This window comes from Phocoena phocoena, chromosome 16 (assembly GCF_963924675.1).
Source record: "Phocoena phocoena chromosome 16, mPhoPho1.1, whole genome shotgun sequence".
Classification (NCBI taxonomy): domain Eukaryota; kingdom Metazoa; phylum Chordata; class Mammalia; order Artiodactyla; family Phocoenidae; genus Phocoena; species Phocoena phocoena.
Window position 1 is genome coordinate 25,323,277 of NC_089234.1, and position 24,771 is coordinate 25,348,047.

Here is a 24,771-nt window from a genome sequence, read left to right on the forward strand (position 1 = left end):
CTTTAAGCCCCTTTCCACTTTTCTATGCTGGTGGAGGGGTCCCTGCCTTGGTTCCTGCAGACACTCTGGAGTCCCCAGCCCCAGGCCTGAAACCCTACCGCCCACTCCTTTATTTTTTGATCTGGCGGAGTAGAGGTAGGAGGTAGAGCCAGGAAAGGATTTTTCATCTGTAATCCACAAAGACACAGACACACCCACCGAGACACAAGCAGACAGGACATAAAAGCATCTGCGTTATGCTTATAGCTCTCTGCCTGGCAGAGAGGGGACCCAGCACCCTCTCAGATCCAAGTCCACTGACTCCAAATTTAGGGCTTTTTACTTTATTCATTTAGCACTATCTCCACCACCATCCCCATCCCCACTGTGACCGCTATCACCATCATAACTGCCATCACCACCACCATCACCATTAACACCATCCCCACCACCATTATCACCCCATTATAGCCACCACCACCACTGCTATCGCTACATCATCATACCATCCTTGTCTGAGCAGATGGAGGAGCCCTCTTGGATCCTGACACAGCATGGAGGAAAGACCCAATGAGAAGGGCAGAAGGAGGGCGACATGCTTCCTAGGAGCCCAGGGGACAAGGTCCAGAAGCTCAGGCCTCTGCAGCATCCCTAGTTTCTCCCAAACCTCAACCCTGCTGGAGACAGTGTCTTCCCGGACAGGTCTGAGCCTCCTTCCCTGCCCTCCTCCCAGCCCACAGAGAACTGGTCCCCATCAGGCATGGTCCTCGTGGTTTCCCAGTGCCAGAGCCAGCCGTGGAGAGAGAGAAACCCAGCAGGGGCGGGGCAGGGAGGGGCAGCACCCTGGCTGCACCCATGGGATTGGCCAACCTGTGCCCTCTCGGCCAGCACCTGACTTAGAAGGTTCCTCAAAGAGACAGTGGCCTCAGCCTCCGCCCTGAGCTCTGCCCATCTCAGCCATGAAGTACCCACCCAGTGGGCAGAGTGGGCCTCAGGGGCCATCCTGAGGCAGCGGTGAGGTGGGAAGAGGCCGGCAGACCCCGTGCGGGGCACCATGGACAAGTTCCGGATGATCTTCCAGTTCCTGCAGTCCAAGCAGGAGTCCTTCATGAACGGCACCTGCAGCATCATGGCCCTGGCCAGCGCCCAGATGTACTCCGCCTTCGCCTTCAACTGCCCCTGCCTGCCGGGCTACAACGTGGCCTACAGCGCCGGCATTCTGCTGGCGCCACCTCTGGTGCTCTTTCTGCTCGGTCTGGTCATGAACAGCAACGTGTCCATGCTGGCTGAAGAGTGGAAGCGGCCACCGGGCCACCGGGCCAAGGACGCCGCGTGCTGCACTGCATGTTCTGCTCCATGGCTCAGCGCGCCCTCATCGCACCCGTCGTCTGGGTGGCCGTCACACTGCTGGGTGGCAAGTGCTTCCTCTGTGCCCTCTGCACTGCTGTGCCCATGACCATGCTGGGCAACGGCAGTCTGGCCCCCGGCCTGCCCCCGCCCGAGCTCGCCCACCTGCTGACCCGGGTGCCCTGCCCCGAGGTCTGTGATGGCGACTGGCTGCTGGCCCGCGAGGTGGCCGTGTGCTACCTGTGCTGCGTCTCGCAGGTAAGGGGCCAGATGGCCTTGGGCTGGGTCTCCCCTCACAGACCGGGTCCCTCGGAAAGGACCCCATCCCCCATCTCGAAATGGGGCTTCCTCAGGATGTGGTCATGTTTCCCCCAAATAGATGTAGGCCCCCAGCCAGGGCTGGGTCTCCCTCCTCAGACGGAGCTCCATGGGGCAGGGGCATATTTCCCCAAAGGAGGCCAGGGCCTCCGAAGGCAGAACCATGTGTCTTCCCTCAGGTCAGTGCCACCTGGGAAAGGAGCACTGTGCCCTGTGCTGAGGTCCCCAGAGGGGACCCAACTGCTCAACCAGCCCCTCATCCTCCACCCTGAGCTCCAGTTTGGAAATCTGGGGGAATCTGCATCCATTTCCTCTTCCAGGCCGGGGCAGTGGTGAGGCCAGTGTGTGGCTGGGCCATTTGGGTACATTTCCCTGGCAAATGTCCCCAGCTGGTGCTCCCTGCTCAGGGAGTGGGAGCTGAGGGGCCGGTGCCCCTGGAAGGGAGGCCTGAGTGAGGGGGATGCACTGTTGGGATGTGCCCCAAAGGAAGGGATGGAGGACCCACTGATGGGGAAATCTAGAGCTCAGGTCCCTCAGCCTCGCTCCCACGTCCTCTGCCCCTCAGACCTCCTCTGCAGTTACTGTGCGTGGGGAGGAAGACCCAGGCAGGGACCCAGGCTGTCAGGGAGGGGACAGGGGGCTGGGCCTGCCCTGCAAGCCTGGAGAAACATGCACACCCTGCTCCAGCGAATCCAGACACCCCCGCTCCCCCTCCAGCCTGGACTCTCCCCTGTGGGTTTTGCGTCATCACCAGGCACCCATGTGAACCTCACGCTCCAAGCGTACAATCTGAACTCTGCTTCCCTCCCAGCCTGCACCTCCTCTCCTGTGGGTACTTGTCCGTCATCCCAGGCCTCGGGGCCTGGGGCAACTGTCCCTCCACCTGACCTTTAAACCATCAACTCATAAACTAAAAGGGCCCCCAGATGGCAGGCTGCCTGGCCTATAGACATGTTTCATTTGGCCTTCAGGGGTTGAATTCGAAATTCAATTTTAGAATTAGTTGGCATCATCTAAACCCCAGAAATTTTCCCATGAAAATGAGATTGTCCAGCGTTACTTGAAACTTCAGGAGATCCAGCCGAGCAGGGTCCACACTTCCTCACCCAGCACGTGCTCTGCACCTCCCCACCTGATGATTACTCTGCCATAACCCACTGCCCCACTACAGGCATTTGGGTTGCCCTGCTTCCCCATCCTGATCTGGCCGAGTGCTTCTCTGTGCAGCTGGGGTTGACCCTGAAGCTCAGACTGGGGGAGCAGCCTTCCCCACAGTGAGTAACTGGAAGAACAGAACTAGCACCCAAGCATCCGGTGCTCTTCAGCATGGAGTTTGAGCAATTGTCCACTTTGTCTCTGTGACCCCTGAGCCCAGCTCAGAGCCCACACAGAGGAAACGCTGACTGAGCGCTGCTGACTGAAAGGCAGACACTAGCAGGAGCCGGAGGAGAGATACAGGACTCAGAGGAGGAAGCGTCACTATGGGAGGTCAAGGAAGGCTTCCCGAAGGAAGAGGCATGCTTACTGAGGGCTGGTTGGCCTAATAATAGTGGCTAACAGTTACTGAACAGTAACTAGGTACCAGGCACTGTGCGAAGTTTATTATCACATTTAGTCCTCAGAACAACCCAATGGGATAGGTACTATCAACAGCCCCGTTTTGTAGGTGGGAGACACTTTGCTCCTAGTCAACCGTTAAGGACAGGCATACTTCGTTTTATTGCAATTCACTTTATTAGGCTTTGTAGACATTGCATTTTTCACAAGTTGAAGTTTCATGGCAACCCTGCATCGAGCAAGTCTATTGGCGCCATTTTTCCGACAGCTTTTGTTCACTTCGTGTCTCTGTGTCGCGTTTTGCTTATTCTCATGTTTCAGGTTTTTCATTATTATATGTGTTATGGTGATCTGTGATCAATGATCTTTGATGTTACTACTATAACTCACTGAAGGCTCAAATGATGGTTAGCATTTTGTAGCAATAAAGTATTTTTTAATTAAGGTATGTATATTGTTTTTTATACATAATGCTATTCTACACTTAATAGACTACAGTATAGTGTAAACATAACTTTTATATGCATTGGGCAACCAAAAACTTCGTGTGACTCACTTTATTGCAATACTTGCTTTATTGTAATGGCCTGGAGCAGAACCCACCATATCTCTGGGATACGCCTGTAGTGGAGACAGGCAAACCCATGCAGCCTATTTCCAGGGTCTGCCCAGCTAACTCCTGTGTACTGAGTGCCAGATCTACATACAGGGCATTTTACTCACGTGGTCTCATTTCCATGAGATGGGTAGGTCTATGCCCATTTTACAGAAGAGAAAGTGGAGGCCAAGAGGTGCTGTCATTTGCTCTTTGTTGTCAGTGCTCTTTTCCCTAAAGGTCCTGACATGGAGTGTGCTTTGGGGGGTTGGACAGGTTTGGGAGGCTAGAGGGCAGTGCCCAGCTGACTCTCTCTTCTCTCCCCTGCAGTCACTGGGCTGGTCCTTCGTGCTGCTGACCACACTGCTGGCATTCGTCGTGCGCTCTGTGCGGCCCTGCTTCACTCAGGCCGCCTTCCTCAAAAGCAAGTACTGGTCCCACTACATCGACAGTGAGCACAAGCTCTTCGATGAGACAGGCACGGAGCACACCAAGGCCTTTGCCAAGGTCTGTATCCAGCAGTTCTTCGAGGTCATGATCCATGACCTGGAGCTGGGTCACGGCCATGGGGCGCTGGCTGCAGTCCCTGCTGGCTCGGCTGCTCCCACTGCCACAGACGGTGCCAACGAGGAGAGGGAGAAGCTGCGCGGCATCACCGATCAAGGCACCACAAACAGGCTGCTCACGCGCTGGCACGAGTGCAAGCCGCCCCTGCGGCTGAGCCAGGAGGAGCCACTGGTGGGCAATGGCTGGGCTGGGGGCGGGTCCCGGCCTTCACACAAGGAGGTGGCCACCTACTTCAGCAAAGTGTGAGCGGCAGCCAGGTGAAGAGGCAGGAATGGGGGTCTGAGGCCACAGCACCTCAGACCCCCAAACCAGATGGAGAAATGAAGGCTGCAAGTGCCGGCAGGAGGCCCCAGAGCACTCACCTCGTGCCCAGGCACTCACCTGCCCATTTGGAGCTGGAAGGGGACCTCACCCCTCCAACTGTGACACTACCCTGGGTGGCCATGAGCAGCATTAGTCAGAAGGGCTCAGAACTGGCTTGGGGGGGACAAGCTCCCACCTGCCCAGCCCCTCCCAGGCCACTCCACCCCTGGTTCACTATCTCCTTTCAGGTCCTACGAGCATCCTTGCCCCAGCATCCACTCATCTGTGATGTTTTAGGATCTCTGTTCCCTTATGCTCAAGGCTCAGGGAGTGGGAGAGTGTCCAGCCATCTCATGAAGCAGGAATCCTCTGATTTGGGCCAATCTCCTGAGTGAGGCTGAACGGGCCAAGGTGGGCCATAACGACATGACACAGCCTCATGTGGTCACAGGTGATAAGACAAGATGCCAGAAGCTAGGTACACTCAGGAGAAGCCAGGGTGTGTCTCACCATGGAGTTCACGCGACATCATCAAGGTGGATTGCACATTTACTTAGCACTGGTCACAAAAGGCCCGGGGTCTTAGTCTGTTTGAATCGCTATAACAAATACGGCAGACTGGGTAGCTTATAAACAACAGAGACCTCTCTCACAATTCTGGAGACTGGAAGTCCAAGATCATGACGCTGCCATGGTCATGTTCTGACGGAGGCCCTCACTGGTTGGTAGCCAGTGCCTCCTCACTGTGTCCTCACATGGCGGAAGGGGCTAGAGGGCTCTCTGGAGCCTCTTTCATAAGGCATCAATCCCATGCCTTAAGCACCTCAAAGACCCCACTCCCTGATACCATCACCTTTGGGGGGCAAGATTCAACATATGAATTTTGGGGGACACATTCAGACCATAGCACATCCCATGGAGATGTCCTTGGAGACTGCCCTGACACACCCCTCACATCAGAAATCAGACCATCCCCAGAGCTTGAGCATTTAGAAAAAGAAGCTGATGCCTTCCCATTTTCTCAGAGACTACCCCCCACCCCGGTGGAGGGGGTCTAAAGTGCTGAGAGCCTCCGCCCTGAGGTGGGGATGAGGGTGGAGGGGTGGGAGCGGAGCTGCCTAGGGCGGAAACAGCTCAGACTCCAGAGTGAGAGAGAACTGGGTCAAATGCTGGATCCACCACTTACAAACCGTGTCCCTTGGGTCAGTTGCTTCATTTTTCTGTGCCTCAGTTTCCTCATCTGTACAGTGGGGATGAGGCACCTACTTCATGGGCTGTGTGAGCATTAAATAGGTGAGGTGTGTAAAGTGCATGGCACGTGGTAGGCACTCAGTTTCTGGCGGATAATGTGTGTATCAATTTCCAAACCTGAGGTCTTATCCTTCTCTTCCCCCTGGACGTAGGGGGAGGGGACGTAAGGAACTGGAGCTACGTTTGTCAAGGCGGAAACTGAGGGCCTAGAAGATGACCTTCTTGCCACCCCCCACCCCCCAGACATCTTTGAGACTAAGTCCCACTCATCTAAGAATTCATTTTGATCTTGATCCCTGTAACATTGTGTTAATAATTTCCATTCTTCCTTAAGCATCCTTCCCTCTAGTCCCACTTCTGAGACCCAGTCTCCCTCCCTTTATTTGGGAAGAGGGCGAGACCTGGAAGCCAAGGTGGGCTGGAGGGCTCCTCCAGGAGGTGGGACTTGCTCTAGGGGAAGACTCAGATGAGTAAAGACCAGGGGTGTGTTGGCAGCTGCGGGGTGGTGGGTTCCAGTGGGAAAAGCCAGCCCAGAGGTATTGAGAGGTACAAAATATGAAGGAAAGAGTAAAGCTTTGGGTCAGACAGACCTGGATTCAAATACTAGGGCTGTAGGACCTGTAGTTACCCAATCCCTCTGACCCCCAGTTGTCTGTCTATAAAACGGATGTTACAAAGACCTGTTTTTAGGGTTATAGTGAGGTTAAAGGATGACTTTTGAGGAAGAATCGGGAACTTTGTTTGGCACATGGTAGGATGTGAAAAAATAAACACTGGTCCTTTTCTCTTCATTCCTATATGTGAACAAGCCCAGCTCAGGGAGGCCAGCATGTCACTCAGCAGTTCCATGCTCCCAGAACCACAAGCAGTGCAGAGCAGACAGGGGTCTGGGGGAGGTTGTGGGGGTCTCTCCCTTGATCCTGGGGGCCATCTAGACTGTCCTTGGACAGGGCTCTCCCTTTCAGCATTCCTGACCCATGGCTTTTCAGCCTCAGTTTGCATACTCCCACAGACGGGGAGCTCATGACCACTTTCTGGGAAAGGCTGAGCGGCTCTGATTGTTACAAAGGGCTTCCTTGAGAAACCTGCCTCCTTGTAATTTCCACCTACCAGTCAGAGCTCTACCTACAGGGTCTTAGAAAATCCCTAGAGTCCAGAATTTTCTCATCAGTGCTCCTGAGATTTGACGCAGCACCTGGGGAGCTAGCTGAAGTACAGACAGAAGAGCCAGCAGGGGGAGGGTTTGCTCAGAGAGGGGCAGGACGGCTCTGAGGGAGAAGGGCCAGAACAGGGGAGGGGTACCCCTGGCTTTGCGCACCCCGCTAGGAGGCAGCGTCAGTCTGGTGGCACCTCTCCCCTAACCCTGCTCGGGACTCGGTTCTGGCAGCTTCTGTCGGTGGGGGTCAAGCAGGGGGTGCTCCCGAAACTGGCCTGGAGGGCAGGCCCGGGCCAGATCTGGCTGAGGCCCCCTTCCTGGCCCGGAACTGGTCCCACTGGCGTGGAGCCTCAGAAGGCAGGCGAGCCGCCGCCGCAGTCCCCTCCACTTCCTCTCCTCCCCCGCACCGCCTCCCCCCCCCCCCCCCCACTGCCTGGCGCCCGCCCGGAGGCTGTTTTTCCACTGGCTGGCGCGAACCATCCAACTCACGGGTTCTGCCTCTTTTCTGGAGTTAAACTTTTCTGAAGACACCACAAGCCCCAGGCCCTGCTGGTCTCTCCGGAGCAGAAGCAAAGCGGGAGGGAGCCCGCCTAAGGCGCGGGCTGGCCCATGCCCGGGAGCTCCAATGTCCTCGCCCCACTTGCCCAGGTCCGTGGAGGCCAAGGCCACCAGTGCCCGCAGCTGACCCCAGGTAAGGAAGGGGAACATGCAGGGCCACTCCAAGGCTGCCCAGAGGGATTGTCCCGGGGAGCCAGGCCCCTCGCTGAGGACCCCAGTCCCCAGCCACCTATTTCCTGTCCTGACTCTGGCTGGTGGAGGTCCCATCCCGGGCCTGGGGGCCAGGGGCAGTAGTCTCAGAAGATAGCCTGTTCCCTCCTCTGCTCACCACCCACCAGTGTTCAGGCATCTTGTACCCCACTTTGGGTGGTTTCTGAACCCAGGGGAGCATATTAGGAGCCCTGAAGCCAAGAGGGGAGAAGGAAGAGGGAGAGGGGGCTGTCTTTAACCCATTCATCCCCAGCAATATCACAAACTCTCTTTCCCGAGGAGTTAGGCTGGAGCCCCTGGGCCCCCAGGCAGTGAGTTAGGGAAGTCAGGTCTTCTCCTCCTCCTCCTGGAAACCAGCCCATCTGGCCTCCTCAGTGGCCACCCAGCTCTGTACCAGCCCGTCTGGCCGCCTTGGCAGTGATTAGGAGGGGTGGTGGTCTAGACAGGAGGCCTAGAAGGAAATATGGGCAGGTCTCCCCACCTTTGTTTGCTCCGTCCCTCCACTCCCCAGCTGCCTCTGGCCTGAGGACTTTTGTTTTTCACTCCCCGGATGGAGGGAAGAACATGGGCCACACCCCGGCCTGTGTGGGTGGAGCCTGGGAAGGGAGTTGGGGCAGAACACGGCCGGAGCCCCGAGGCCATGGCCACTTCCTGGCAGGCTGCCAGCGCATCTGCTGGCCAGAGAGAGAGGGTGGTGGGTATGGCCAAGCCTTAGCCTTCATCAAGGCTTCCTGTTGCTGGCCGGCTGGGCGGTCCCCAGGCCTAGGGACCTCGGTGGAACAGAGCTGCCGGATAAGGAAAGGGTAACGGGTGGGGAAGGGGAGGTCTACCAAGGCTCTTGCGGATGGGCGCAGAGCAGTGTCAGTAGGAAACCAGGAAAGTAGAGGGCTCCCTTAGCTTGACTCACCCTCGTCCACTTCCCAGGCCTCCTTAGGTCATGCTCAGAAGTCCTGCCCAGGCACCTCCATACTTGAATAGCTTTGAGCAGCGCACTTTATCCTCCTGAGGCCTTAGCCTCCTGATCTTTGCCAGAAGGACAATCATCCCCCATCTGCCTCACTTCTGGGAGGCACCCTCAGGGCTGGACAGGGTGAGATGGAGGGTTTCATATACGGGGCGACTATCAGGCACTGTTTATTCCCTTTCATTTTCCTCCAGCATTCCTGAGAGGAGAGCAAGGACCAGAATGACTTACCCTCTTTTCACAGATGAGGACACTGAGGTCCAGAGAAAGGTCATGAAGTATGTTGAGAGCCAGGATCTCCTAAACCAGTCCAAAGCCTGAGGTCTCCAGAATGAGAAGGTTCTTGTGAACTCCAGGGATGCTACACCAGGCTCACCACTGACTGGAGGCCCCTTCCTCCACCCCACCCCCACCCCCCCATATCACAGGGTCAAGTCCAAGTCCCTTATCCACCAGAACACCTACTCTGGCTTTTATACCCATGGGCTAGACACCTTGAGGACATACCCTCCAAATAGTCCTAGGTCCCCCAGCACATTAGCAGTACCTGGAATCCCAAAGGGAAAGGCAGTCAACAGCCCACAGTCCCCAATGCCACAGGGCCAGTCCTAGTCCCCATATCAAAGGAAGCTTGTGGTGATGACGAGAACCTGAGTGTCTGAGGCAGATAGAGCTGTGCTTGAATCTCAGCTCTGCCATTCATACGTGAGCCCGATAAGCGCTCACCCCAAGAAAGCCTCCACCTTCCCTACGTGCACTGGGATATCAGAGCTCAGTGCAGGATCTTGACGATGGGCAATGAGGGATGTAAAGCACCCGACATAGTAAGAGCTCAGTGAACAGTGGCTATTCTCATTCCACCCAGGCCCTGGGGCTCCCCGAGTCTCCTTCCTTTCCCAGCCTGACTACGCAAGATCCCCTCGGTCCCTGTTTTTAGAGGCAAATACTGATCAGTCATCTACAGTCCCACAGGAAGCACCAGGCCAGCCACTGCAGGGGATCAAATGGCAAGACTGTGCCCTGCCTTCAGGGGCCCGTAGCCTGTGCGCTTTCCTAGTCCCACCAGGAGCCACCGTCCCAGTCTCCTGCCTCCACCCTTGCCATCGGTCCCCCAGCTGACCCGTCACCATGGCAGCCCTGATCGCAGAGAACTTCCGCTTCCTATCACTCTTCTTCAAGAGCAAGGATGTGATGATTTTCAACGGGCTGGTGGCACTGGGCACGGTGGGCAGCCAGGAGCTGTTCAGTGTGGTGGCGTTCCACTGCCCTTGCTCACCAGCCCGGAACTACCTGTACGGGCTGACGGCCATCGGTGTGCCCGCCCTGGTGCTCTTCCTCATTGGCATCATCCTCAACAACCATACCTGGAACCTGGTTGCCGAGTGCCAGTACCGGAGGACCAAGAACTGCTCGGCTGCCCCCAGCTTCCTCCTTCTAAGCTCCATCGTGGGCCGCGCCGCCGTGGCCCCCATCACCTGGTCTGTCATCTCTCTGCTGCGTGGTGAGGCCTACGTCTGTGCTCTCAGCGAATTTGTGGACCCCTCTTCGCTCACAGCTGGGGAAGACAGTTTCCCACTGGCCCAGGCCACAGAAATCCTGGCCACGTTCCCGTGTCGGGAGGGCCCCGCCCGCCTGTCAGGTTTCCGGGAGGAGGTCAGCCGCAGGCTCAAGTACGAGTCCCAGGTGAGCCTGTGCCAAGGGGAGTTCCTCTTCTTTCTCTCCTACGCGGTGGCTGGTGGGGAGGTGCCGGGATGACCCAGTATTAATGCTGGAGTCAGTCCTCAGGGGCTGAGATCTCCAGGAAGTCACTAGATTATCAGCGTTGGGCATCAGAGTTGGGTAACTATGGGTCAGTGCTTGGTGGGGCAAGGGTGAATGCCATCCCCAATAAGAGAGTTTTAAACATTAAAGGAATGTTCTTCTTGCTCAGACCAAGCCTTGATTCCAGTCACAGATTAAGCCCTTTGCTCCAGCCAGACTGAGCACGAACCCCTGCCATCTTCTGAAATATTTGCTGTCGACCGTGAGCTGAAAGCGGAGTGTGGCTGGCTCAAGGGATGAGCATGTTCCTATCCCAGCAAAGGCCCCTGTCCAGCACCGAGTCAGCCTCAGGCACTGCTGACAGGAGGCGAATCCCTTGAGACTGGAAAGGGTGTCCCGTTGGGAGGCAGCAGCTGCCGCCCTGATCCTAGCCTCAGCCTTGGCTTAGTTCTTAAGGAGCTGAGTTGGTCAGGGGGAGAGGGCAAGGGCAGAGACCTGGGCAGAAGCAGAAAAACAGCTGAAGTATTCACTTAAGAACAGCAGGGCGCGAGGGCGAGATAGGAAAGAGCAAAGATTTTCTAAAGGGCTCCTCTTGGGTACAGAAGAAACACAAGTAGGAGCAGGGCTGGAGACAGCACCAAAGGAGATGGAACGTGGTAGACAGAGAGAAATAAAATGTATTTGATGATGCTCAAATGCCCACAGCTCTCTGTACAGGCTTAAATGGGGAAACAGATGACCTTGACGGTCCTGGCCCGCAACAGGCTCACAGCCAAGTGAGACAAGCACATGGGTCATTTCAAAACAAGGCAGAGAATGATGATAAGAGGAACCAGGCCATGAGGACTCAGGGAAGGCAAAATTGCTCCCAGAAGGGATTTTTGAAGGCTTCCCGGAAGTGGTATCTGGGCTGAGCCTGGTAGATTGAGCTGGATTTTGGTGGGCTCAGATGATGTGGAGGGGGCCCTTGGGGCTGCAGGAATGGCAGCTGAAATTGCAGGAGGCTAAGTCTAAGTACAGAGACGGCGTGAGCTCAAGGGAGTGAGGGCAAAGAGGAGGAATTACAGTCAGAAGGGCCTGCCGCCCTTAGAGGAGCAGAATCTGCGGCCAGGTAAGTGACAGAACCAGCTCTCAGGGGGTCGTGACGTCAGGTTCAGCCCAGCCCACACGCTCTGACCAGCTCCCGCTACTTCTTACTGGGGCGCTGGCGGTCCAGACAGCTCCTCCTTGCCTGCCCTCAACCCCGCCCCTTCTCTGGCCAGCTCTTCGGGTGGCTGCTCGTCGGTGTGGTGGCCATCCTGGTGTTCCTGACCAAGTGCCTCAAGCACTACTGCTCACCACTCAGCTACCGCCAGGAGGCCTACTGGGCGCAGTACCGGGCCAACGAGGACCAGCTCTTCCAGCGCACGGCCGAGGTGCACTCGCGGGTGCTGGCTGCCAACAACGTGCGCCGCTTCTTCGGCTTCGTGGCACTCAACGAGGACGACGAACAGCTGGTTGCCAAGTTCCCAGTGGAAGGCACACAGCCACGGCCGCAGTGGAACGCCATCACCGGCGTCTATCTGTACCGCGAGAACCAGGGCCTCCCACTCTACAGCCGCCTGCACAAGTGGGCCCAGGGTCTGGTGGGCAACGGCGCAGCCCAAGACAACACAGAGATGGTCCTGCTCGCCTCCTAAGAGTCCTGTTCCCACACTCTTTGCCAATGACACTACTTGGTCCCAAACAGAACCCCATGGCCTGTTCACATCAGCATCAGAGGGGAATTTTTTTTGGGGGGGGGCGCAGTGGGGCGCTTGTGGGATCTTAGTTCCCCAACCAGGGACTGAACCTGCACCCTCGGCAGTGAACGCACGGAGTCCCAACTACCTGACTGCTAGGGAATTCCCCAGAGGGGATTTTTTTTTTTTTTTTAACCATAGCTTTTGGGGGAAACAGGCCAGGAAAAAGGAACACAAAGTAAAACTGGGGAACAGATGTGAGAGCTAGTAGACAACGTGGTCAGCTCCGGCAGGAAGGCTCTCAGACCTGAAGAAATTCCTTCTCCTGTTGCCACCAGCCACATGGTCAACAGCTTTGGAGAAAAGACCCTTTCCCAGAACTGGTCCTTAATTAACTACGATGTGGATGAACTTTGACTGGTAGGACCCAGTCCTACCGGTCTGCGAAGCCCTGGACAGCAGAGCCAGGTGACAACAAAACTCACCAGCAGACTCCTCGTGCGGAACACTGTGTGTAACTGTACATGGACACCTGGCCCGGTGCTGCTCACCGGGGAAGCAGCCCCCAATGTACGCCTCTAGCTTTATTTTCTATAAATTTTTGATATAAAGTTTTTCTTAGTATAAAGGACTAGCTTGGTGTCTGCACAATTGGATGGGCCATGCCACAGCAGGCTGGAGGTCATGGGGACAGGCCCAAATCCCATTCCTGGGGAGGGAAGAGGACAGAGACTCTGGGCAAGACTGAAATGGATGGAAGGGAAGGCTGGGGCACAGGGAGAGCCAGGTGTTCCCACACGCAGGAAGGCCCTGGGATTGACGACGTCTTAACTGGGTTCAGTTTTCTGATTTGATCTGGGAAACGGATGGAACCCGGCCTTTCTCAGAGGGAAGCTCGGCTAAAATTTCACGAGTCAGCAGATCCTGCCCTTGCACTCAGTAGGGCAGCCTAGCTCTCGTAACCTAGAGCTAGTGACCAAGAACCAGGCCAAGCCCTGCTCTGCCTCCCTCCCATGCCCGCCCCTGCCTGAGCCCCTCCACCACCTCTAAAATCTCTGATGCTCTCTCCCTTGTCCCTGTCCTGCTTTTTGGCATATGACTCAGTCACTTCCCATGGAAAAGCTCTCCAGCTCTTAGGACATTTAAAGCTCTGCCCAAGAAAACTTTAATGCCCTTAAGACCAAGCCAAAAATGAACTGGCTTCAACAACTAGCTGGGTGTGTGTTGGCCTCGAGGAACTCTAGAACATACAGGATTATTACTTATCAAGCAGAAGGAGAGACAGTCTTTCTGGGAACTTTACAGGGAGGTGGGGGTATAGCGGGCCCGTCATGTCCCCTTCTCCCTCAGGACTCAAGGACCAGCAAGTCAATCAAGGCCCTCCGCCCAGCAAGCTCTGCTCAGGGGAGCTACAGGGAGCCAGAGAAACTGTGCAGCTCTCCCAAAGCCACACAGCATGTGGACCTACGTCCCAGCCTCACAGCCTCCACAAAGGGGCACGAGGTACTAGCTGAGCTGAGGCTGAGGGAATGCCCAGAGACTCTGCGATCTAGGAGAGCAAAGCGCTTCCCGGACCCTGCTGACCCCCACTAGCTGGACCAAGAGCCTGGCCAGGGCCAAAGTGGGATCCTGACCACAGAGTCCCTGGGGGTCGGCCCTCCATTCCTGCTCCCCGGGGACCTCCCATGAAGGAGAGACTTAGCTTTTCTGGGAGCCCAGGAGCCTACTGCCTGCAACCACTGAGCAGCCCCAGAAAAGGAAAAAGATGAAATAAATTGGTTCCTAAAACAAGCAAAAAGGAATTATGAGAAATCTTAAATCCTTTTTTATCTTGACAGGATTACCCCAGGGATGCTGCAGAAAAGGCAACACTTAAACAGAGTCCTCAGGCAACACAGTTTCTCAACTGCCCAGGCGCCTGAGGGTCGGCCCGGCTGGCCCACTGCCACCAGTGCCCTCGGAGCCAGCTGGCTACTAGTCCTCCCACATGGAGCTCTTAGCCTCCACGTATTCCAGGGCCTTCGCCTTTACAGCCTGCACGTCCTTCTCGGTGCCGTGTTGCTTCTCGTAGTCCAGGTAGCGCTTGAAGAAGAACTTCATTCGCTTGGGGGCCAGGCTCAGGTGAATGACCCGCTCGAAGATGTCCCTGGGAGGGAGAGCAGCCAGTGTCTGCCTCGTGGTCCCCGGCCACACGATTCCTAGCTAGCCTTCACCCACTTGCTCTAAGGCTCTGGAGCCAGGCCCTCTGTTATCCAGCACTACCACTTCTACCTTTATTTATATTCCCTTTATAAACTCCCATCATGTCTGTGGAGAGGGAGAACACCACCCTCACTTTCCAGAGGAACAGAGATGTTAAAGGACTTACTGGTCTGAAGTCACACAGTGAATCAGGACAAAGCTAATGGGATGGGGACAGGCAATGAGGTGTGGCTCTGTGAGGAAAGCTCTGCTTAAAACTCACTGATGGGCTTGGGTGAGGCATCAGTTCTTTCTGGACTGAAGTCCACCACGGGTCTCTAATCCTCCCTGCCTTGGGGGGATGCTGGCGGTTATCAGTGAGATCATGCCTGAGAACACTCTCTACCATGAGAGCCAGGCTCAGCATTAATTATGAGGAAAACCCAAGTCTCCTGATTCCCAGGCCTGGGGCTAGCCTACCTCCCACCCAAGATTCCAGCCAGACCAGAGGCTAGCCGCTGAGGCAGAAAAGAAACTGGAAACGTGAATGTCATAGGACGTGTCACGTCAAAGCCGTTTTTCCAGACAGAGTAAGAGAACTGGGGTTCCGGGGGGCTAAAACGCCTCCAAGTGGCCAATGTTCCCAACCCCCCAACAGGCAATTAGGCCTCAGCCTGTCGTCCCCTCTCACCGGACTTCCTTCTGGCCGCCACGCTTGATGATCATGTCGATGTAGACCGACCAGACATCCGTGCGCTTTGGGTAGGTGCTCAGCGTGTTCTCGAAAATGGCTTTGGCGCGCTCCGCATCCCCCAGCTGGAACTCAAGCTGCGCAAACTTGGCAATCACGTCCACGTCTGCAGGGAGAGGACAACTCAGACACAGAAAGCAGACAGATGCCCTCATCAAAACACACTACCCTACAGGGACAGTCTGATGCCTGATTCCCTGCTCTTGGGTCCTAAGACCTAGGTGACGACAAGAGGGACAGTGGGGCGGGTTTAGGGCCAAATACACAGATGGGCACTGATCTATGACTCCCAACAGCAGACATCCTACTCTCCAGACCGAGAAGGGGGAATCAGGGGATGAGAGGTGGGCCGTGGGGCAGGCAGAGGCAAAAGAATTAGCGCTAATTCCTTTCTGTCCCTCTATCCTCGGAGTCTAGAATTTAAAATGCAACACGAGCTAAGTTCATGAGCATACGATCAAGAGAGAGATAGCCATGTACGCTCCACAAGGCTTTCCTAACACCAGCCCTTGGATGAGGAGACCCCCAGCCCTCTGCCCAGATGGGAGACAGCCTACTGCGCCCTGGAATTGGGCCGGTGGGTGGGAACAAGCACTCACGCTCTTTCCTAGGCAGGCACTCGAGGGCTCGCTGCATCACGCGGTGACTGGCCCCAGCCTGGCCCCTCCGCAGAAGAAAGGCGCCGTATTTGATCCAGACAGCTTTCTCCTGCCTGAAACGTTTCAGCATCCGGTTGTAAAGTTCACCAGCTTCCTGTGGGAAAGATGACATAAGCTGAGGAGCGTGATTAAGACAGGGGGTAACGGCAGAGACAGGCACCTACACTTGTGGGAAGCTAGACCTGGGCTCAGACTCCATCGGTATCCAGGCCCAATGTCAGGTACGCGGCGGGGGTGGGGGGGGGGGGCAGGCGCACAGGATGAGGAAAGCGTGTGATGGGGAGTCTCCCTCCTAAGCCTGTGCCGTGAGGAGGTCCTAAGACTAGAAGAGAGAACGTGAGCATGATGAGGGGGAGGAGGAGAGATGGAAAAGGGCTACTGGGGCCTGTCGCCTCCTGTCGGTGACACCCGTCGGCATCCCAAGGGACAGACCCCCGGCTCTGCTGTCCCCTCCCTTCCCTCATCCTGGCCCCACATTCCCAAAGCGGAGGCAGGGGAAATGACTTCTCCCACCTGGAAGATGAGCAAGCCTGGGGCAGGACTGGGTCCAGCTGCAGTTGTTCTCCCCCGAGACTTCCCTGCTGCCTCTGGGACTCCCAGGAGCTCGTTTCTAAGTGGCTGAGGTCCCCCTGGCAGCCGGCCACCTGGCCCAGACTCCTACCTGGAATTTCTCTGACTTGGTGTAGATGTCAGCCAGATGGAGAAAGACCTTGAGAGGCTCGTTGTACTGCACAGCCCGCTCGAAGACCTTGGTCAGTGACCCCTGGGAGCCGTACATGTTTTCTAGGTTCAGTAGGGCCACCCACACGTTCAGCTTCTCCTGCTCCTCTCTGGAGGGAGAGCAGTCAGCACGTGAGCTCCATCATTTTGGCCCAACGAGCCCCCCACTGCCATCGGGGGACTGGAACTACATCCTCCTCCCCAGGCTGCACCCACGTCCTCAGTTCCCACCCCCAAGTGCAGGCCCCGAGAGGCCCTGTCCCCACTGCAGCTCACACAGAAGCAGGAACCCCAACCCCATGGCTGTGGGGTCTGGGGCGCCCCAGGTTTCTGCCTCCACTCCTGGGAAGGAAACCTACCAAATCTCAAACCAGCCTGAGGTCTGGACTGGAAGGAATCTGTGGTCTGAATCTCCCCCCAAACTAAGAGAATGATGCAAAGGAGCGCCATCCCTCTTCACTAGCCTTTGGGAAACCCGCTCTACCCTCTGCCTGGAACATGGTCACCGACATCGTTTTCGCCCGGGTATGTGGAGAGTGTTTTCCCTCTTGTACTTCTGCTCCGAGTGGGGCACCTAACTGGGGGCCCATGCCTCGTGTAAATGTTACCCTTAGCTATCTCGGTGAAGAGGACTATAAAATATAAATGAGCAGATCTATTTCACAGACGGCACATCTCTGAGAGAAAGCCTGTGAACCCACGGGCGCCCAGTGGCAGCCACCCAAACTGCCGCCAGCCTGCCGAGGAGACGCAGCGCCCCCTGGAGAAAGACAGGGCCCCAACGCAGGAGGGCATAGCCGAGACCTGAAGGAGATGGTCTTGAGCGCCCTCTCGGCCACGGCCCGGGCCTTCTCGATCTCCGTGGCCTGCAGGTGGAAGGCCATGTACTGCAGCCACAGGATGGAGCTGTTGGGGGAGCTCAGCACGAGTCGGTCGAAGTCATCTGCCGACTCCGGCTGCCGCCCGGGATCCATCAGCGCCTCCTCGATGCGGGACAGCTCTTTCTCTGCCTTCTGCTTCTCCAGCTCCCTTTCCTTCCTGCTTTTCTTCTTCTGCTGTGGAAGGCAGAACACCAAGTGAGCAACCTGCTCCTCAGCCCCGGGGAAGTCTGTGGTGGAAGTCAGGAGCTGGCAGGGCAGCCCCCGAGCTCCGCAAATACTCCCAGCCTGAGACGGCCCCACCCCTCGGAAGAGACACCCAGGGTAGGACAGAGCACGGGAGACGGGCGCCAAGGGTCCCTGCAAAGGACGAAGCCCTGGAAAATACAGCACCGTGGCCTGCTCTGGCTTCTCGTCCTCCTCGCTGTCGGAGCTCTCTTCGCGAGGTGGCAAGGCCGGGGTCAGACTGTCCAGCTCCACATCCCAAGCGAAGCCGGAAGACAGCTTCAGCCGGGGTGCTTCTGCCGGCCTGGTCTGCTTCTCCTGGAGGATCACAGGCACATGTGAAAAAAGCACTGAGCCCAGGCTGCCCCTGTTCTGCAGCCCCTTTCCACCCGGAGGAGCAGGGATTCCCACGGTGCCCAGAGACCTTTTCTCTCCTCCCACCGCCAGGCTAGGCCCCGGTGCACTGGGGGCACTTTTAGGAGTGACATGAGAGCTTCCTTTGTAAATAAGTAGATTTAAGTAATATTTTTAAAAAGCTACATAGGCAAACACATACAAACGTGCAGGCGTACAACAGCAGTAGAGCTAGGACAGAGGTAACCTGACAGATGTTCCGAGGGTGGCAGTGATGTGACACCTGAAGTCTGGGAAGCCCTTCCACACCTGCCCTCAGTCCCAGTAGCGCTGTCCTCATTTCTCAGAGCAGGACACAGGCTCAGACGGCCAAGCCTCCTTTCCTTTGCCCGTCCCCCCACCCCCACTAATTCAATTCCGCTCCAGCTAATAAACATCGACTAGAATGGACTTTCACAGCCCACTCCGCAGGTGAAGCAGCAGCCCCGTTCTCAAGAGCTGATGACCAACTGAGGAAACTAGGTGCCCCACCTCCTCACATTTTACAGAAAATGAAGACAGGAGGGTGGTGCTGAGGACAGCCCAGCCCTCAGGCAGGGGAGCAGGGACTCCCTTCTGGGGCGGCCCTTCCCCCACATCCAGCGCTGCTCACCTGGGGCCGCACACCCGTCTCCTCCACCTCCTCTTCTCCCTCCCGGTAGTACACTTCCACACCGCTGTCGTCCTCCTCAGATGGGGCAGCTCTCCTCTGCCTCTTGTTCCCGATTTCCTGCCATGACAGGCGGGGACGACGCTGAGCCTGGCTTCTTCTCGCCCCAAGCGCCCTCCGCGGCCTCGGGCGGTACCCTCTCCCCAGCCAAACTCAGCCTCTCTCTGTCCGTGAGGCTGAGGCAAAGCGGCTGCCGGGCGGATTCTGGAAGGCTCTCCTTTTCCTGTGAAGGAGGCCATCCTCCCCGAGGGCCCTACCTGCTCACTGCCAGACTCCGGGCACGGCCGCTTGCCCAGCTTCTTCGCCTGGGGCTTCCGGGGCTCCTTCTTCTCCTTGCTGGGCAGCTGCGCCCCCTCCCGCCCCTTCCCAATCCTCTTCTCTTTCTGTTTCTGATTCTTCCTCTCCTCCTTCTCTTCTTCTCCTTTGTGGTCTCTCTCCTCTGCCTCTGTTTCCCTCCCCTCTTGCTTCGGAAGTGGCAGTCCCAGGGAGGCAGAAAACACGTCTGGCTTTCCAATGTCGTCGGCGGGGATTGACAGCTCTACCAGGTTCTCCCGGCGGTTCAGGCTATGACAGGGAGACCAGGCGAGCGGACCATGGGGACAGCATAAGGAGCACAATGGTCATAGCGAGGAGCCCACAGTTTCTGGGCCTGCCCCCACCTGCCTTGGAATCCGTGCAGTAATCTCAGGAATGATTTGCACAATGGCTTGGTAGAAAAATACAGAGGGCAGCTGTGTTATCCCTTCCTCCATCCCCAAAGACGGGTGCCTGTGCAGAGGAAAGTCTCCACAATTGCCTTTAGGAGCTGAGGTAGAAGGCTCCACACAAAGGGAGCTCATTCACCATTACTTACCACTGCCTAAGCCTTTTTGTTTATAGTTCACCTCTCCATCTCCACCCAGCGTTCCCAGAGAAAGAGGTGAGAAAGAGAGAAGAGCACCTACCTTAGGACCTTGGCTGTGAGCAGCTTGCCTTCGGGGAGATACCTGTCATAAGGGGCATCCTTGGACAGGCTGTACTGGGAGACATGTGGGTATCGGGCCAAACCCGTAACTGAGGGGCCAAGGCTGACAGGAGAGAGAGACAAGGGTCCTGTGGTCAGAAACATAGCAACAGAGTCCCCAGCCAAGCCTAATGCCTCCTCTCTCCCAGAGACTCAAGTTGTGATGAGGATTTAAGACAGACATAAGGTTCCTGGCACTCAACAAAATAAAGAGGGCTTTGTAAACTGGAAAAATCATCAAGCGTAATGAAGACATAATTGAAAGATACTCTTTACCCCATATCAGAGCATCACAATGCACTCACAAGCTGCTAGAAAGACCAGAAGAAAATGAGGAAACATAATTACAGCAGGGAAGGCTGTAACATCTGGGGGGTTCATGGAACATTTACAAATCATGACCATGGATATGCCATATTCTTTGTCAAAAACACCAAACAAGAGTAATTCAAAACTTTTTTGAAAGTATAAAAAGACTTGGAGTTTAAAACACTGGTGGGAACACAGACTCTCCTTCCTTCATGATCCCTCCAGAGATGGTGACCGGGGGCAGCAGCGGGCCAATCAAGACAGGCCCCGGGAGAACCCTCGGGGCTGGTCCACGTCCCCGGGCTCCGCCTCACTCACCCTAAGAGCACACCGGACGGCTGGACGGACTTCACGTAGCCCCTCAGGAGCTGCCCTTCCTCAATATCCTGGATAGAGTTAATCTCAGGATCTGTTATTTTGCTTTTCGTCTCCGGGTTCGTCCTAAAGGAATAAAAGGCTTACTACACATGTACCTCTGACCCCATTTCCAGACCCTCACCCCCAAATCTCCTGTGATAATCATACTTTGTAAGAACACGACTCTGGACCTGTCAGTAGGATATCACCATCAGAGCCCAGCCCTACCCTCTCCTGAACGCCTGTCAGCTGGGGACGGCTTTAATAGTAACAGGGAGAGGCTGAGCAAGCCAGAGGGAGGTTAAACCTCATACATTCATTTCGAACCATGACTTCAGGCCAGTCCACTTCACGGCATACTTGTCCCTACTATGGAGCCCTGGGGGCTCCATCACCTCCCCTCACTAGGACCGCCATCTGGCAACTCTGAACACCACTATGGATGTTTGAACCTTTCTTTGGGAAACAACAGCCTGAGCAGACAGGTTCTTCTACAATCTGAATGTCCTCAGCTTTTCTGGATAAAAAACGGGGCCAGGCATAAAGGGGGTGAGCAGGGAAGCAAGCTGGGAGGCCCAAAGCTCTGTGTCAGATCCACACAGCCTCTCCTCAATCCTCTGGGGCCGGGGGGGAGTTCTCCCCCAATTCTTCCCCCAACAACACAGACACTCACCTGGACGATCGCAGTGACAAAGTCAATACAGGGCCTGTAGCGGACAGCACATAACACCTGGAGTGAGAGCAAGAGAAGGAAACGCTGGCGCCAGCCAGCACCTCAGGAGACTGGAGAGGGCCTCGGCTTCCTCTCCACAAGGCTGAGCAACAGGCGAGAGCAAGGGCTCTGTTCACACTGCTCACAACCTGCTGAGGAACTCGGGACAAGTCCCCTCTCTAGGCCTCAGTTTACTAGTTCGTCAAGTAAAAATACCGCTACTTTCTCTCCTCACCCAAGAACCGTGCTGGGAGGAGGAAACAAGAGGATACATGCAAGCCCTATGGAAGGCGCACAGAGCCACGCGGTGAGTACTTAGGAGGTGAGACCAGCCCTGCATCGGGGGCTGGGAGGATCTGGTCTCGTGGAGAGAAAGACTCAGCATAGGAAACCATGACAGGGGGACGGCCTGGTACCACTGCCGACTCAGAGCAGCGGGTCAGAGGAGCCCATGAGGGAGGCCTGAGCAGGGGAGGCTTCTGGGAGGGAAACAGGATTTACTCTTCGAGGGGGTTTCCAAACCCACCATGCAATGGTGGTGTCATTTATACTACCACGCAAGGTAGAGAATCTTATCAGTAGAAAGGATCTCAGCAACAATGTATTCCAAATTCTCCCATGACAGGTGCGTGCCTTTTCTACCAGGGAATCACAGCACTTAAAGCAGGAAAGGACCCGAAGGGATCATCTGTCTTTAGGCATTTAACCTATTATTCACATTGACAGACGAAGGAATTACAACTGAATGCTACTCATACATTTAACTACAATAATGTCATTTATTTATTTATTTTTTAAGATGTTGGCGGTAGGAGTTTATTAATTAATTAATTTATGCTGTGTTGGGTCTTCGTTTCTGTGCGAGGGCTTTCTCTAGTTGTGGCAAGCGGGGGCCACTCTTCATGGCAGTGTGCAGGCCTCTCACTATCGCGGCCTCTCTTGTTGTGGAGCACAGGCTCCAGACCCGCAGACTCAGTAGTTGTGGCTCACGGGCCTAGCTGCTCCGCGGCATGCGGGATCCTCCCAGACCAGGGCTCGAACCCGTGTCCCCTGCATTAGCAGGCAGATTCTCAACCACTGTGCCACCAGGGAAGCCCAATAATGTTATTTTTTTAAAATATTTTGCTAAAAAAAAAAAAATCACACCTGTATTTTGTAAGCCTAAATAAGCGAAGCAGAGATGATCTTGGACTTCCCTCTGACTCATTCTTTTTCTCCTCCTAGGCCCTGGGCATTTTGTGCTCTTTAGCCCTGACAAGTGGTTGAGAATTTACGCAGGTGCTGGTGCCTGGGACACTTGAGACGGGAGGACAATTACTACTTTCCAGTCTCTGCCTCCTGAAGGTGTCTGCTTCACTGTTGGATAACTGGTTGTCAGACAAGTCTGTATTGTACAAGGCTGAAATATGCCTCTCCATGCTAGTTTATTCAGGCTATAAAATGGTTTTAAAACTCTGAGGTAGGTTCATTTTTGTGCACCCAAAATAGTTCATAAAGCACCCCCCAACTGCGAAAGGTCACTGCTGTCCTCTTGCAGAGAACACACACAGATCAATTTTGCTTTAATTAAAAAGATGAATGGTTCAATAGTAAAATGAGGAAGCAACTTGGCCAAGCAAAGCACAGAACAAATGTAAACAGTCAATAAACGTGAAAAATGACCAGTAAGAGAAATTCAAATTAAAATGCGAGACCAATTTCAGCCTATTCAATGGCAAATATTAAAAATTAAGAATATCCGGGCTTCCCTGGTGGCGCAGTGGTTGAGAGTCCGCCTGCCGATGCAGGGGACACGGGTTTGTGCCCCGGTCCGGGAAGATCCCACATGCCGCGGAGCGGCTGGGCCCGTGGGGCATGGCCGCTGAACCTGTGCATCCAGAGCCTGTGCTCCGCAACGGGAGAGGCCACAACAGTGAGAGGCTCGCGTACCGCAAAAAAAAAAAAAAAAAGAATATCCAGTGCTGACAGGGGTGTGAGGAATGAACAGTCATATTTATTGTTAATTGAGATAAAAATTAGCAAAGTCCTTTTGGAAGACACTTTGGCAAAATGTACAACATTGTTTGACCCATCAATTTTACTCCTAGGAATTTATTTCACAGTTATACTTTCACTAGTATCCAAACATATGTGCAAAGATATTCACTTCAACATTATTGTCTGTGAACAGAATTGTTTAAATAAACTGTGATTTTTAAAAAAACACATCATGCAATACTAAAAAAAAAAATGTTAAAAATAAGGTAAAAGAACAAGGCTGATTTCAATATACTAGCACAGGAAAGAAAAAGTGTATGATAAACTGCCATGAGAAAAAAGCAAGTTGCAGAATAGCACATAAAATGAAATTCTACTATTACGTACGGGCAAATTATACCTATATATGTTAGAGTCTTGAAAGATAGAGATCAAAGTATCTAATGGCAAAAAGTGGTGGAGAAAGAGAGGAACAACAGCAATTTTCATTTTCCATTTTATATACTATTTTTTTCTGGTACAAAATCACACATCTATAATTAAAAGGAAAACAAAAACAAAAAAACCCCACCAATCCCACAGAGAGCTGAAAAGAGGAAGAGAACTCAGCCTACCTGACAATCTTCTGTGGGGTAAAGTTTTCCAGGGGCGTCTCTGAGTAGGAGTCACTCACGTGAAATATACTGACTCTTCCGATCTTCCCGAAGGGGAACGAGACGGTCAGTCCCTCCTTGGGAAGCACCTTCACCACGCGGCCCATGGCCACTTCCCCTTTCTCGAGCTTGTGAGGACCTGGCAGGAGAATGAACCAGATTTAGGGAAGAGGAAATGAGCCAAGAAAGAAGCCGAGACACTGGCCAACCAGAGTCCAGGGGAGGTGGAGGCGTCCAGACTCGGGCTGTCTAGGCTGAGTGGACCTGAATGATCACACAGACCCAGATCATCATGCCATGTGGTCAAGAATGCCAGGGCCATGTGGTGGACAAGCCTTTCTGAGAGACCAAGGGAAAACAACTGTGTAGGTAAAGGTGACTCAGACACAGGCCACAGAGCAAAGCCCCGAGAGAAAAACTGTTCCAAGGACATAGCCACCACACTAGGCTTTCTAAGGACTCCGAAACCCACGGCATCCTTCAACCTGGGCAATGACTGAAGACCTCTTCCCGACCCCTTCCACCCCCTCCCTTCCCTGACCAGGTCCCATTTCATCACCACACCTATGAGTGAAAGACACAAGAAGGCCTTGGAGGAATCTGGGCCAACCACGGTGGCCTTCAGGGCCTGGCCAATCCGGAACTTCTTATCTGGATGTTTCAGAACCTGGAAGGGCAAGAAAATTCTTCTGATGTTTGAGGAAAGGCCTGTCATTTATCCAAAACCACAGCATTTAAGTCTGCACGGTAAGTATCTCCCACAGTACAGTTCCCTGTACCCACTGTGAGCACACATCAGACACTAAGTTGAACTCAGGGAGCTGGGGTTTCCTCTCCAGGGATCTCAGGCACACTGACCTTGAAGCTAAGAGAAGTAAGCAGTAAGGGAATTCTCCCCCGGATGTCTGGAGCGATGTCCACCTCAAGCCATTTCTTAACCACGTTGTACTGGGGGAAAATAAAACAGGAGGAGAAATGGAATGGGCAGATACAAGC

The 24,771-nt window shown here is 54.8% G+C and overlaps 3 protein-coding genes across 3 annotated transcripts in view; 2 read left to right on the forward strand and 1 right to left on the reverse strand.

The window, feature by feature from the left end:
* Nucleotides 1–1,033: 1,033 nt before the first annotated feature.
* CALHM1 (calcium homeostasis modulator 1) lies at nucleotides 1,034–4,609 on the forward strand. The gene is given in 3 exon segments (XM_065894905.1): nucleotides 1,034–1,304; nucleotides 1,307–1,584; nucleotides 4,127–4,609. Coding segments are annotated over 3 exon segments (1,032 nt in total).
* A 5,324-nt stretch (nucleotides 4,610–9,933) lies between these two features.
* CALHM2 (calcium homeostasis modulator family member 2) lies at nucleotides 9,934–12,245 on the forward strand. Its single transcript, XM_065894671.1, has 2 exons — nucleotides 9,934–10,488; nucleotides 11,829–12,245. Exons 1-2 carry the CDS (start codon nucleotides 9,934–9,936, stop codon nucleotides 12,243–12,245), a joined length of 972 nt encoding a protein of 323 aa, XP_065750743.1.
* Nucleotides 12,246–14,094: 1,849 nt separating this feature from the next.
* PDCD11 (programmed cell death 11) overlaps nucleotides 14,095–24,771 on the reverse strand; it is a 42,181-nt gene continuing 31,504 nt past the window's right edge. The window contains exons 23-36 of the mRNA XM_065893759.1: nucleotides 24,634–24,723; nucleotides 24,340–24,442; nucleotides 23,737–23,914; nucleotides 21,107–21,163; nucleotides 20,395–20,517; nucleotides 19,709–19,831; nucleotides 19,022–19,328; nucleotides 18,708–18,824; nucleotides 17,870–18,019; nucleotides 17,403–17,653; nucleotides 16,540–16,708; nucleotides 15,819–15,972; nucleotides 15,160–15,325; nucleotides 14,095–14,433 (exon numbers count right to left, since the gene is read on the reverse strand). Coding sequence (XP_065749831.1) covers nucleotides 14,262–14,433; nucleotides 15,160–15,325; nucleotides 15,819–15,972; nucleotides 16,540–16,708; nucleotides 17,403–17,653; nucleotides 17,870–18,019; nucleotides 18,708–18,824; nucleotides 19,022–19,328; nucleotides 19,709–19,831; nucleotides 20,395–20,517; nucleotides 21,107–21,163; nucleotides 23,737–23,914; nucleotides 24,340–24,442; nucleotides 24,634–24,723 — 2,160 coding nt within the window. The 3' untranslated portion in view covers nucleotides 14,095–14,261. The remainder of the gene's footprint in view (nucleotides 14,434–15,159; nucleotides 15,326–15,818; nucleotides 15,973–16,539; nucleotides 16,709–17,402; nucleotides 17,654–17,869; nucleotides 18,020–18,707; nucleotides 18,825–19,021; nucleotides 19,329–19,708; nucleotides 19,832–20,394; nucleotides 20,518–21,106; nucleotides 21,164–23,736; nucleotides 23,915–24,339; nucleotides 24,443–24,633; nucleotides 24,724–24,771) is intronic.

Coding starts and splice junctions, on each gene's coding strand:
- CALHM2 (XM_065894671.1), top strand. CDS start 9,934: ATGGCAGCCCTGATCGCAGAGAACTTCCGCTTCCTATCACTCTTCTTC. Junction 10,489..11,828: donor GGCTCAAGTACGAGTCCCAG/GTGAGCCTGTGC, acceptor TTCTCTGGCCAG/CTCTTCGGGTGGCTGCTCGT.